The following is a 15,128-nucleotide window of genomic DNA, read 5'->3' on the forward strand; positions in this document are numbered from 1 at the left end:
TTCCTAATGGTTTTTGAGTTTAAAGGTCAAGAACAAGGTAATTTAAAAACACATTTTCAAATAATCCTGTTTTGTTGGAGGAATATGTCCACTTAGTAAGAGGAATATTCCCATATTGTTAAGGAATATGCCCTTGTCATGAGAGGAATAAGTTCTTGTCATCAGTGGAATATATTGGTGTTGTCAGTGGAATATACTTACTAGGCATGTGATGAGAGGAATATGCTCTTGTTGTCAGGGGAATGTGCCCTTGTCATGAGAGGAATATGCTCTTGTTGTCAGGGGAATATGCCCTTGGCATGAGAGGAATATGCTCTTGTTGTCAGGGGAATATGCCCTTGTCATGAGAGGAATATGCCCTTGTTGTCAGATGAATATACCATACACTTGGCTCTTCTCTTGTCCGTTAGTTGCATTGCAGAAAGAGACAAGCCAAAGACTCATATCTAAATCATGTTATTGTAAAAACATTTGGTGTAAAGAAAAATTCTTCACGACTAGGTACTGTCGAAGAACATAATGAAGTGCAGAACTTTAGCTTTTAGGGGGTACATGTAACATACAGTTAACTGTTGAAGAAGTTATCCAATAGAATCCACTGTTATAAATTACAACTACAAATAATCCAATATGGAAATTTAAATTACAGTTCAACAAACTGAAAAAGATTCGGTCAGATCAGGAGAATCTGCCAATTTTCCAGTACCGACAGATGATTTTAGACAAATTACAACAAAATCAAATTGTGGTGGTAGCAGGAGACACAGGTTGTGGAAAATCCACACAGGTATGTGGAAAATCCATTACACAACTGATCAATAAAGTTTAATAAGGTAGAAAACATGAGTCACAAAGATGTTTTCTTACATGCACCATGTGGATATGAATATTTATCATTTTTAAACCACCTTTTTATAAATACCCATATTTCGTGAAACTGTCAATTAGTAGTTCCCTCCCTTGTAGTCAATCAAGCAGTAGTTCCCTTCCTTGCGATCAATTAGGCAGTAGTTCCCTCCCTTTGTGGTCAATCAGGCTGTAGTTTCCTCCCTTAGGGTTGATCAGATAATGGTTCCCTCCTTTGGGGGTGATCAGACATTAGTTCCCTCCCTTGTGGTCAATTAGAAAGTGGTTCCCTCTGTTGGAGTAGATCAGACAATGGTTTCCTCAGTTACTGTCAATGATTCTGTGGTTTCCTCTATTGTGAGTAATCAGAAAATGATCCCCCCTCCCCCTCCCCTTGTGGTCAATCATTAAAGTTCTAAGTTTATTTCTTTTGGGTTCATTTGATAATTTACTGAAAAATATTAAGAATCATATACAGTAAGCTTTTAATTTTATGTATATGATTTTTTTTTTACTTAAAATGACAAACATGCAAATATCTTAGATCAAGGAAAATTGACAGCAGTTATTTTCAATGCTTGTGCAATCAACACATAGGATAGCCTTCATTGTTTGGCATCATGCCAAGTGCTGCCAACTGCTTTATATGCATCATGGGCAATATATGAGAACAAAACTCCACAACATAGCTAATCAGAAAAAAATCTTTAAATGTAAAATACATTACATATATACACTGTAGATTTTATTATATTATTCATATCTATTCCTGTATTCATATTGACTTGTGCTTATTACACACCACTCTACCTTTGTGACCAACTGCAGAATTTTACTCTACAAAGTTGTAATATTTAAGGGTGACTGAGAATAAATATGATATAAGGATCTTACACTATCAGTTATTGTCTGTATGAAAAAAACACACCCCACACTGCCAGAAAGCTGAAAGACGTAAGAGAGGTAGAAACATGAGGTTGGTAATGTACGCAAAGGGCAGTAACTCATTTGTAAGGCTATATTCTACACAGGTCCCCCAGTACTTGTTATCAGCGGGGTACACTGGGATAGCCTGTACACAACCTCGACGCATTGCCTGCATCTCGCTGTCCAAGAGAGTGGGGTACGAGACGCTGAACGAATATGGATCAGAAGTGGCCTACCAGGTAAAATATTAATATACCTTTATTGTCTACAAGAACCAGGTAAATATCAATACCTTATTTATTGTCAATGAGTATCAGGTAAATATTAATATACCTTTATTAATTGAACAGTCGCCAAGTCGACTCAGCAATTGGTAACCTTCTTAGTATTTGAGTCGCCAGATCTTCTGTGTAATCATATTACAATTTTTCACAATTGAACATTCCAGTAGGCACCATCGATTTGCCTTTTCCCACTATTCCTTTTACTTAGGAATGTAACAACAACACTCTGAATTCATTTTCACATTTATTTAACTCTATTACCCCAAGTATTACAATCAACTTGCAAGCACTACAATCACTAAAGAGTTTAGGACAATGGAGATAATTGGCCGCATTATCCACCAAATCTTGTCCAAGGTCTGGGGTTACAACCGAAATACCAACACCCAAGGTGCATAACGGGCATGACGGAGGCCTTGTGTTGAACACAAATGCCAGGAAAGTCCCAATGCTTGATAAACCAACATGTGGACGGGAATGGCCCGGGACATATCTGTTTACCCTGTTTCTGAGAGATTGCTCCCTGGTTAAATAGTACTTACTGACACCGAGTACTCCAGACTGTGAGCCTTCCCTCCTTTTAAAAGAGGTGAAGGGGGCACCAAGTATGGCTCAAACTTGTAGAACCCCAACCATACACTACATGAGGGGTGACACTTTCCCCACTAAACAACACATGCCCCCTGTCTTGGTTGACAGATGGGAGAAACACAGGCCAGAAATGTCCCGAAACCCCCCTTTAAGTCCCCCCAGACCCGCTGACAGGAAAGGACAATGCGACGGATTAAGCTATGAATGTTTGATCTTAACAGTTTGATTAAAGTCAATCTGTTTGATTAAATTCAATCTGTTTGACACTGCAGTGATGGCTCTATTATAGAGTTTTTTGGACTATAATTATTGGGAGAGGTTATGGTTCATGGACTTCAATGCACAAAAGTTGAGATTTGATGCCTCAGGTGGTCTTGCTGCTCCAGGAATTTCATCTTGATGTCAGCAATTGTATGGTCCTCCGATGAATCTGAAAAAAGAGAAAACTAGACGCAGATGACTGTTGCATGTTGATGTACGTGAAATGATTATCATCATCATTAATATGAAAAAGAGGGCTGGGTGGGTGGGTTTTCAGATTCACTTTGGAAGACAATGTCTCTCTCTTGGCGGGAAAATTTTAAGAGGAAGTAGAGGAATTTGTCAATTTGTACCACTATCTACTTCCTGTGAAAGAGCTTAGACAAGTTGTACTTGTCATTCCCTAATTTTCTTAGGGGTGCTCCGTCAATTAAGTGTGATTATTTGTATATTCATAAAATAATCTATATTGTCTACAAGAACCAGGTAAATATCAATACCTTTATTTATTGTCATTGAGTATCAGGCATATAGTGATGCATTTACTTATCTTTACTTATTGTCAACAAGAACCAGGTAAATACTAGTACCTTTACTGGTATATGACATATATATATACTTATGCATATTTTCAAGTTACATTTCTTTAGGAAGAGTCAAGTGTGTAAAGTTCAATTTTAGCAAATATTCAATTTCTTTTGTTTATGTATTTTTAAAAACAGGTTAGATTTGAAAAGACAAAAACAAGGTTTACCAGAATACTATTTTTGACAGAAGGTATGTACAGGCCTCTCCCTATAGTTATCCGGTTATCCTGTCAGTCAAAAATGTTGTCATTCAATATCTATAAAATGTACATGATATCATTGATTTAAATGATAGAATGAAATAAGAGCTTTTGCAAACTTTTATGCAGCAGATACTGTAAGATATATAGCGGGTACCTACTATAATATGAGGTGCCCAAGGCCCCTAATGGGTCCAGAGTAAGGCCCTGGTGAGGGAGGGGGCATGGACAGAACCACCCCAAGGCTATTAAATATAGAGGGAGGGTGGGATTTGGCATATAATCTAAGGTTGAAATACACATATTGTGAAATAGAAAGTCATATGAACAATTCTTAGATTGATTAAATGTCTGTTCAGGTGTATATGTAAATTTCATGTAATGAATTCTAATGTAAACTTAATTTATAATCAGGATCTTAATGACAAGTTTTAGTATTATTTTGTCTGCCAATACCAAGGCATATTTTAGTTGAGTAAAAGCATTTGATACAAGCACTAATTGAAAAACCTGATAAAGCAGCAATGGTAATTGTTCCCTTTTAGCTTCTGTAATGAAGACATGGAATCTATAGATTTATTTGTATATGAACAGGACTCCGACAGATAACCACTAGATCTATTTGTATATAAAAAGGACTCTGACAGATAACCACTAGATTTATTTGTCTACAAACAGGACTCTGACAGACAACCACTAGATTTATTTGTGTATAAACAGGACTCTGACAGACAACCACAGATTTATTTGTGTATAAACAGGACTCTGACAGATAACCGCTAGATTTATTTGTATATAAACAGGACTCTGACAGACAACCACTAGATTTCTTTGTGTATAAACAGGACTGACAGACAACCACTAGATTTATTTGTATATATATACAGGACTCTGACAGATAACCACTAGATTTATTTGTGTATAAACAGGACTCTGACAGATAACCACTAGATTTATTTGTATATATAAACAGGACTCTGACAGATAACCACTAGATTTATTTGTCTACAAACAGGACTCTGACAGATAACCACTAGATTTATTTGTATATATAAACAGGACTCTGACAGATAACCACTAGATTTATTTGTGTATAAACAGGACTCTGACAGATAACCACTAGATTTATTTGTCTACAAACAGGACTCTGACAGACAACCACTAGATTTATTTGTGTATAAACAGGACTCTGACAGATAACCACTAGATTTATTTGTCTACAAACAGGACTCTGACAGATAACCACTAGATTTATTTGTGTATAAACAGGACTCACCAGATTTATTTGTGTATATAAACAGGACTCTGACAGATAACCATTAGATTTATTTGTATATAAACAGGACTCTGACAGACAACCACTAGATTTCTTTGTGTATAAACAGGACTCTGACAGATAACCGCTAGATTTATTTGTATATATATGAACAGGACTCTGACAGATAACCACTAGATTTATTTGTATATAAACAGGACTCTTGACAGACAACCACTAGATTTATTTGTGTATAAACAGGACTCTGACAGATAACCACTGGATTTATTTTTATCTAAACAGGACTCTTACTGAGGCAGATAACTACCGACCCTCATCTGAAACAGTACAATGTGATTGTTATTGATGAAGTGCATGAGAGACACATCCACACTGACTTCCTGCTGGGGGTGATGAAATGCTTGCTGCAACATCGAAAGGATCTCAAACTTGTGTTGATGTCTGCCACCATCAACATCAACCTCTTCAGCAACTACTTTGATGGGGCACCAGTTGTCAAGGTTTTCATTTATGGTTTGAAAAGTCGGCAAAATTAAAATGAAATTTGATGCATATTTCAAATTCAACATTGAGAATGAATTGTTTTATTTCTAGGTTCCTGGAAGGCTATATCCAATTCAACTAGAGTATATTCCAATCAGGAAAGAGGAATTCCGGTCGAAATCGGAACGACTGGACCCCTCCCCATACCTCCGCCTAATGCAGACCATAGACACCAAGGTATGTACCAAAGAGTTCTTGTGCTGTAGATTGTATAGACACCAAGGTATGTACCAAAAAGTTCTTGTGCTGTAGATTCTGAAGTAATTATATGTAATATTCACCTTTTAAAATTTGCAAGAGGCCTTTCTCAATTAATGTAAGCCCCAAAATTAAGAAATAGACGTTTAGAGTTTTCTATATACTTACAGTCCCCCATCACTGAATGAGGGGATATAATGATTTCTATTATTTACAGTCCACCATTACTGAGTGAGGGGATATAATGATTTCTATTATTTACAGTACCCCATCACTGAGCGAGGGGATCTGCTGATTTTCTTGAGTGGGATGTCAGAGATAATGGCGGTGGTGGAGGCAGCCAAGATGTATGCACAGAACACAAAGAGGTGGATCGTAATGCCATTACACGGGACTCTGTCTGTAGATGAACAGGACAAGGTAAGAATTGGGGAGGATCTAACATCTGTTGTGATGATAAAAGCTGTCGTATGAAGTGTACTGAACACAGCTAATGTTGATATTTATGTCTCCCCTCTTTCAGGGAGAGACATATTGTTTTTGCACTTTCTGTCCGTTTGTCCGTCTGTCACAAAATCTTGTGAATGCTTCTGTTTCTATATGGCTTGTTGGATAGACTTGAAACTTTGTACAATGCTTCATTGCCATTTGTAGATGTGCATATTTTCAGGACAGGAGGATCCAATTATTTTTCTAAAAGTTATAGTGGATCTAAGAGGAGTGGATGATGTAAAATAGCTTGTGAACACTTTTCCTCCTATATGGATTATCTGATAGATTTGAAACTTTGTATGATGTTTCATTGCCATTGTTAGATGTGCATATTGTCAGGACAGAAGGATCCAATTATTTTCCTAAGAGTTATAGTGGATCCAAGAGAGCTGGATGATGTTAAAATAGCTTGTGAACGCTTCTTTTCCTATATGGCTTATCCGATAAACTTGACATTCTCTACAATATTTCAATGCCATTTGCAGATGTGCATATTGTAGGGACAGTAGGATCCAACTGTTTTCCTTAAAGTTATAGTGGATCCTAGGGGTTGGAGGGTGTAAAATAGTTTGTGAACACTTCTCCTATGTTGCTTATTGGAGTTCATAATGGCTATGTTTCTGCTCATGCTTTCTCTTCCATATCATGTAGTATGTTAAGGGGAGGAGGTTTCATTTGGAGCACTTTCAATTTGGGGAGCGTGGGAGACATTTGTTTTTCATAAAAACTATCTCTAGTTTATTTTCAGGTTGTTCAAAAGTCATTTAGATATGTTGTTGGAAAGGACAAAGGCTTTCGCATCTTATTATCTATATGTATTTAGAAAGTGTATTTCATTAAAAAACTTTCATAAGGTCCTGAAATTTAGACTTTTATCTGTATCGTATTTCATGAAGTGCGTTATTCCATTTTGACTGTCAGGACCTCATCAAAGGACTTTGAACCTTAAGACCCTTGTTTAGCTCAATACAATGTTCTAAAGCATTTTATTCTCAGTGTTAATGTAGATGTACTTATTTTAAAATGAATTTAAAAAAATTGTCTGACATGAATTTAATGTAAAACCATCACTGATATCATGTAGTTTTTATGACATACAATGAATTGAGGTTTAGGCTGGTGTGTAACAGGATGAATTTGATATTGTGATAGGTGTTTGATTTCCCACCAGAGGGAGTTAGGAAGTGTATAGTCGCCACCAATATTGCGGAGACATCGGTGACCATTGATGGAGTGCGTTTCATCATTGACTCGGGAAAGGTTTGTCTTCACTCAAAACAGAACTGATTGAAGTACATGCAATTCTTCTATGAATTATACTAGACAATCATCTTATTCTTCATGTTATGAAGATGAAGGATTTAAGGCATTGATTTGAAGGGATGGCAAAATTAGAACTGAAATCTGTGGGTTGAAAAATGATTTTTGCATTATTTGTGCTGCAGGTAAAAGAAATGACCTTTGACCCTAAGTATAAGATGCAGAGACTACAGGAATTTTGGATCAGTCAGGCGAGCGCTGAGCAGAGGAAAGGCAGAGCAGGTGATGGACACTGTGTTCTGTAGTCTTCATCAGTTTGTACACAATATACATGTATGTACACAATATACATGTATCAGGGCTCAAAATTAGCGAGAAATACACATGTATGGACACAATCAGTTGATACACAATATACATGTATGTACACAATCAGTTTGTACACAATATACATGTATGTACACAATCAGTTTGTACACAATATACATGTATGTACACAATATACATGTATGTACACAATCAGTTTGTACACAATATACATGTATGTACACAATATACATGTATGTACACAATCAGTTTGTACACAATATACATGTATGTACACAATCAGTTTGTACACAATATACATGTATTTACACAATATACATGTATGTACACAATCAGTTTGTACACAATATACATGTATGTACACAATCAGTTTATACACAATATACATGTATGTACACAATCAGTTTATACATAATATACATGTATGTACACAATCAAATTGTACACAATATACATGTATGTACACAATCAGTTTGTACACAATATACATGTATGTACACAATCAGTTTGTACACAATATACATGTATGGACACAATCAGTTTATACACAATATACATGTATGGACACAATCAGTGTATGCAAGCTGTTCCATGGTATAACAATAGATTCCATGCATTTGTAACATTATGCTCCATGTGTGTAACAATATGCTCCATGTGTGTAACAATATGCTCCATGTGTGTAACAATATGTGCCATGGTTTTGTAACATGTTCCATGGTCTTATAGCAACATGTTCCATGGTGTGTTGTAACATGTTCCATGGTGTGTTGTAATATGTTTCATGGTGTGTAACAATATGTTCCATGGATTTGCAACAATATGATCTATGGTGTTGCGACATTTTCTATGATAATGTAACAATATGATCTATGGTGTTGCAACATTTTCTATGATAATGTAACAATATGATCTATGGTGTTGCAACATTTTCTATGATAATGTAACAATATGTTCTATGGTGTTGCAGGTCGAACAGGTCCAGGACTGTGCTACAGGTTATATGAGGAGTCTGACTTTCATTCATTCCAGGACTATGCTACACCAGAGATTCAGAGAGTACCATTAGACTCCCTTGTCTTACAGATGATATCTATGGGTCTCCCAGATGTTAGAAAGTAGGTACAATGATCCCAAGTTATTGTCAGTTTGTTATTTTACTGTCTCTGTCATTATATTGACATTTCATGTTATAAAGTGATTTAATTGTACAAGGTGCTATACACATGTTCTACATGATAATAAGGTCAAAATTGAAATGTATGATTTTCCTTTTGTGAGTGACTAGAAAAAAATCTATCAACTGAAAAGTTTTTGATTCCTGTTGTTGTAGAATTCTGTTTTTAGATGTTTTTTTTTAATTGGATATATTTCATATATTTTGTTTTCTTTGTCTTCTTCTGTGAAATTCTGATACTTGGGAGGAGAAAACATAAAAAATTTGCCAACCTGACAAGATTCGGAATTTAGGGACAGGAAACAAGATATTTTTAATTGTGGCCTGATGATAATATACATGTAAACAAAATTTTTAGCGAGACATAAATCTAGCGATTTTTAGTACATGTATATACGTTTAGCAAGAGCTAATTTTAGCGACTTTATAATTCCAGAAAAGGTAACTATTACTTCTGATATGGAATGAATTGTTAGCGATATTCAATTTTAGCAATCTTATCACTCTTACTAAAAATGCCAAAATGAAATCCTCGATAAAAATTTCTGCGCATACGGTATGTTTTAATGTAGATTGTGCAGGGTTAAGATTTAACAGTAAGTAACTTTTGCAACAATATAATTAACATTGTCAGAAATAGATATGTACAGGTTTGTCGGTATGATTTTGGTACATGCGTATTATTAATTGGAAGAACGAATCCTCATTGACTGATGTCCATTGTAGGTTTCCTTTTCTTGAAGAGCCAGAGATGAGCAGTTTAGAAAATGCTGTACATTATTTGAAAGAGCAGGTAGAATTATTTACACCACAGGATAGAAAATGTTATACACTATCTGAAAGAGCAGGTAGAATTATTTACACCACATAACAGAAAATGCTGTACATTATCTGAAAGAGCAGGTAGAATTATTTACACCACAGGATAGAAAATGTTATACACTATCTGAAACAACAGGTAGAATTATCTACACAACATAATAGAAAATGTTATACACTATCTGAAAGAGCAGGTAGAATTATTTACACTACATAATAGAAAATGTTATACACTATCTGAAAGAGCAGGTAGAATTATTTACACTACATAATAGAAAATGCTATACACTATCTGAAAGAGCAGGTAGAATTATTTACACTACATAATAGAAAATGTTATACACTATCTGAAAGAGCAGGTAGAATTATTTACACTACATAATAGAAAATGCTATACACTATCTGAAACAACGGGTAGAATTATTTACTCCACATGCATTTATTTTTTTTTAAAACAAAAGCAGGAATGTTGATTTTACTTGGCAAATAAAGAGACCATTTTAAATACAGCCTGTTGTTATCATGATCTAAAAAGTGATTTATTGCCAGTCAGAAAATTTACATTGTATTTGGTGGTTAAATATTTGCATGATATTTATTTTGATAGAGTGCTTTAACTGAAGATGAAAGGTTAACTCCCATTGGTCAGATGTTGGCACGCCTACCAGTGGATGTCATCATTGGGAAGATGCTGATCATGGGATCAATATTTCATGTAAGGGTCATTTAGATTTCATTATAAAGGATAATTTTCATGCCTTTCCTTTAATTGCCCTAGAATAATTTCAGAAATTGGATTCAGGAACACAAATTGCATCCATTTTAAAAGAAATAAATTTCATTTTTGCAAATACATGAGGGCATGAACTGTGACCCTTAATGCCACCATACTTCATGCACATTAGCATTTCATGAAAGTATACTGGCGTGAAGCATTGCGCTTCATACCCTCATTTATTTTCAAAACTGAAGTTTATTTCTGATACAGGTGTATTCACATTCTACTTTCATTTCTGTTGAAATTCCTAGCCATTGCAATAGATATGCTATATTTATCTCTATTCATATGCACATTGTTTACAATTGCAGCACATTCATGAAGTAATGGCAATCATTACAATTTGTAAAGATAACGAAGGCGAAAACATTGAGATATAGTAGGAAAGATATAGTAGGAACAGATACATATAGAACAATCCTCACCGTCAGAAAATTGATAGGGCCAGCCTACATTGACATAGTGTGTCAGCTGACAGAGAGGGCCGGCCTACATTGACGTAGTGTGTCAGCTGATAGATAGGGCTGGCCTACATTGACGTAGTGTGTCAGCTGATAGATAGGGCTGGCCTACATTGACGTAGTGTGTCAGCTGACAGATAGGGCCGGCCTACATTGACGTAGTGTGTCAGCTGATTGATAGGTCCGGCCTACATTGACATAGTGTGTCAGCTGACAGATAGGGCCGGCCTACATTGACATAGTGTGTCAGCTGATAGATAGGGCCGGCCTACATTGACATAGTGTGTCAGCTGATAGATAGGGCCGGCCTACATTGACGTAGTGTGTCAGCTGATAGATAGGGCCGGCCTACATTGACATAGTGTGTCAGCTGACAGATAGGGCCAGCCTACATTGACATAGTGTGTCAGCTGATAGATAGGGCCGGCCTACATTGACGTAGTGTGTGTCAGCTGATAGATAAGGCCGGCCTACATTGACGTAGTGTGTGTCAACTGATAGATAGGGCCAGCCTACATTGACATAGTGTGTCAGCTGACAGATAGGGCCGGCCTACATTGATGTAGTGGGTCAGCTGATTGATAGGTCCGGCCTACATTGACATAGTGTGTCAGCTGACAGATAGGGCCGGCCTACATTGACATAGTGTGTCAGCTGATAGATAGGGCCAGCCTACATTGACGTAGTGTGTCAGCTGATAGATAGGGCCAGCCAACATTGACGTAGTGTGTCAGCTGATAGATAGGGCCGGCCTACATTGACATAGTGTGTCAGCTGACAGATAGGGCCGGCCTACATTGACATAGTGTGTCAGCTGATAGATAGGGCCGGCCTACATTGACATAGTAGGTCAGCTGATTGATAGGGCCGGCCTACATTGACGTAGTGTGTCAGCTGATAGATAGGGCCGGCCTACATTGACATAGTGTGTCAGCTGATAGATAGGGCCGGCCTACATTGACGTAGTGTGTCAGCTGATAGATAGGGCCGGCCTACATTGACATAGTAGGTCAGCTGATTGATAGGGCCGGCCTACATTGAAGTAGTGGGTCAGCTGATAGATAGGGCCGGCCTACATTGACGTAGTGGGTCACCTGATAGATGGGGTCCTACATTGAATTTAATCCTTCTATGATTTTTTGTGTAATATGATACTCAAATATTTTTTAATGCACAGGCTTCAAATTGTATATTATAAATTATCATTAATGGATGAGGTCAGAGAAAGACATCCACAGATTTTGAGGTCAGAAGGTCAATGATCATGGGGAGGTCAAGGTTATTGACCTTGCTGTAGGTATTTAATTGATGCTGTTAATTTCTTGGACTGTAAGTGATATGTTTGATTTGACAGATGATAGATCCTGTGTTATCTATAGCGGCCGCCATGAGTGTTCAGTCTCCCTTCACCAGCAGAGCTCACGCAGACCATGATGCAATGGTACGAAATGATGCACTGCATAAAGCTTTCTGTTAATTCTCTGTTAGTTGTCTGTTAATTCTCTGTTAGTTGTCTGTTAAATCTCTGTTAGTTGTCTGTTAATTCTCTGTTAGTTGTCTATTAATTCTCTGTTAGTTGTCTGTTAATTCTCTGTTAGTTCACTGTTTATTGTCTGTAAGTTTGCTGATAGCTATGTTTGCTGATAGCCAAGTTTGCTGATAGCCAAGTTTGCTGATAGCCAAGTTTGCTGATAGCTAAGTTTACTGATAGCTAAGTTTGCAGATAGCTACATGTGTTGAATGTTATATATCCACTTAAGAATGATATGGTACACCTCTCTGATAAATCTGACAAAATCGTGGAAAAAATAGACCTAGTGTGCAGTGTGATATTGTCTGAATAAAGTGCACTCATATTATGAATTATCTTGAGAAAAAAATTAAATTTAGTCAAGGAATATTAAATTTCTACTTTGTCTGCAGGCAGCTAGAAAACCACTAGAATCAGAGCATGGGGACCCCTTCACTCTACTGAATGCTTTTGATGAGTGGATACAGGTACGGTTCTGGCTGTGATGATTTTTTTTTTTCGTATAAACTGAAATTTTAGTGAGGATTTAATTTTTTCATTATTAGCGAGAGTGATGAGGTCGCTAAAATTGAATATCGCTAACAATTTATTCCATGTCGGAGTTAATAGTTACCTTTCCTTGAATTATAAAGTCACTAAAATTGATTCTCACTAAATATTTATACCCATTATTATGGAAAATTCGCAGTTTTATTTTACTGTGATGTGCTCTTGTTTTTCAAGTTTTTTGTTGTTGTTAAAGACTCAACTGTCGAGAAGATGTTCCCATTTTCACTTTCAACACTAATATGAGCAATTTTCAGTAGACAAAATCTTATATGGCTTGTGTTGCAGGATTAACAAAATTTATCATAAATGTCTTGTAAGATATAGTGTAAGTGATAATTGGGTTTTGGTTGAAAGCGAGAAGAATGACAAGCCCTTTCTGACATAAATCTTGTCCGTTATCATGATTTGTCACCCCATCCCAAATATATATTTCAAGTAGTTGTGTATTATATAATGTTGATTGCAGGTGAAAGGAAAGGGAATTGCCACCAGGAAATGGTGCCGGCGACGATGTTTGGAGGAACAGCGGTTCTACGATATGATGAAATTGAAGAGACAGTTTCGAGATCTTTTGGAGGTATATTCTATATATTCAAAAATCTGTTGTCAAATGTTAAAAAAGTATCGATCTATCTATCTCTCTATCTATCTCTCTAGCTCTCTCTCTCTCTATCTCTATCTATCTATCTATCTATCTTTCTATCTTTCTTTCTTTCTTAATATTCAAGAGTTTAAGGCATCTGTTTATTTTAAAAGGATCATAATTTACTGCGAAAAGGTGAAAGAGGTGAAGATTTTACGACCAGCGACGAGAGACGACGTAAGCACGGGGACAGGAAACGTCTCGGAGAACTAAAGAAGGAGAAAAACAGGGAGGCCAAGAAAAGGAAAGTCCTCAAACTGGAAGATGATGTAAGAATTTACAGATCTACATGTACATTCATAAAACTGGAAGATGATGTAAGACGATGTAAGAATTTACAGATCTACATTCATATTGGCGATTCAAATTATCTATAGATTGGTGCTAATGGATGCTCTGTCCGGCCCCACATAAGATATAATGGAGCTAATGGATGCTTTGTCCTGCCCCACATAAGATATAATGGAGCTAATGGATGCTTTGTCCTACCCCACATAAGATATGTTGGAGCTATAGTTGATTGGGGCTAATGGATGCTTTGTCCTGCCCCATATAAGATATATTGGAGCTCTAGTTGATTGGGGCTAATGGATGCTCTGTCCTGCTCCACATGAGAAATATTGGAGCTATAGTTAATTGGGGCTAAAGGATGCTTTGTCCTGCCCCACATGAGATATATTGGAGCTCTAGTTGATTGGGGCTAAAGGATGGTTTGTCCTGCCCCACATGAGATATATTGGGCCAACATTAAAAAAAGTTTTGTTTGATGTACTCCGACCCACATTTTGCAAGTCGGGTAGGTAGATCAGTATTTTTTTTTTTTTTGAATGTCATGAAAATCAGATTACAAATTTTCTGTTCTCATCAAACACATAATGCTGCCAGACAGAATAGAGTTTTAGACCATTCATTTTGTACACATTGTATATAATACATGTAAATCACTTTAATGTGATCCATGAATATCCAAGTGAATTGCATGATGATGGACATGGCAATTTACATTAGGTTTTAATATTGCCCAATATAATTTTAATGCCGATTTCCCTGCATCGTTCAATTTGTTGTGATGATCGTGTTCCATTCGTGTGTCTCAGTTTAAGAGCAAAGTAGAAGTGCCTTTCACCTATTAAATCGTAATAACATTTAAATAATACCATATCAAAATAATATGCATGCTTTTTCAGAAATATAGACCATCAACTTAAACGCAGACTCGTGGTCCGCCATAATTTTGGTGCGCTATATCCCACATGATTTTTGATTTAATTAGTAACATGGCTTTCAAACTTTTGTATACAAATACGATCAGGCCTCGATGGGGGAGTTTGTAGCTTTTTGTTCTATCTTGTTGGTAGATAATGTGGTAATTTGGAGC

At 36.5% G+C, this 15,128-nt stretch overlaps 1 protein-coding gene across 1 annotated transcript in view; it reads left to right on the forward strand.

The window, feature by feature from the left end:
• The window catches only part of LOC125651465 (probable ATP-dependent RNA helicase DHX34), a 29,347-nt gene that overhangs the window by 3,640 nt on the left and 10,579 nt on the right, over positions 1-15,128 (forward strand). The window contains exons 6-20 of the mRNA XM_048880086.2: positions 650-787; positions 1,878-2,012; positions 3,632-3,686; positions 5,255-5,472; positions 5,567-5,692; positions 5,978-6,133; positions 7,358-7,465; positions 7,651-7,747; positions 8,763-8,910; positions 9,696-9,762; positions 10,396-10,503; positions 12,382-12,468; positions 12,951-13,025; positions 13,574-13,684; positions 13,864-14,019. Of these exons, the coding sequence (XP_048736043.2) occupies positions 650-787; positions 1,878-2,012; positions 3,632-3,686; positions 5,255-5,472; positions 5,567-5,692; positions 5,978-6,133; positions 7,358-7,465; positions 7,651-7,747; positions 8,763-8,910; positions 9,696-9,762; positions 10,396-10,503; positions 12,382-12,468; positions 12,951-13,025; positions 13,574-13,684; positions 13,864-14,019 (1,785 nt within the window). The remainder of the gene's footprint in view (positions 1-649; positions 788-1,877; positions 2,013-3,631; positions 3,687-5,254; positions 5,473-5,566; positions 5,693-5,977; positions 6,134-7,357; positions 7,466-7,650; positions 7,748-8,762; positions 8,911-9,695; positions 9,763-10,395; positions 10,504-12,381; positions 12,469-12,950; positions 13,026-13,573; positions 13,685-13,863; positions 14,020-15,128) is intronic.

The sequence above is a fragment of the Ostrea edulis genome, chromosome 5, assembly GCF_947568905.1.
Source record: "Ostrea edulis chromosome 5, xbOstEdul1.1, whole genome shotgun sequence".
Lineage (NCBI taxonomy): Eukaryota > Metazoa > Mollusca > Bivalvia > Ostreida > Ostreidae > Ostrea > Ostrea edulis.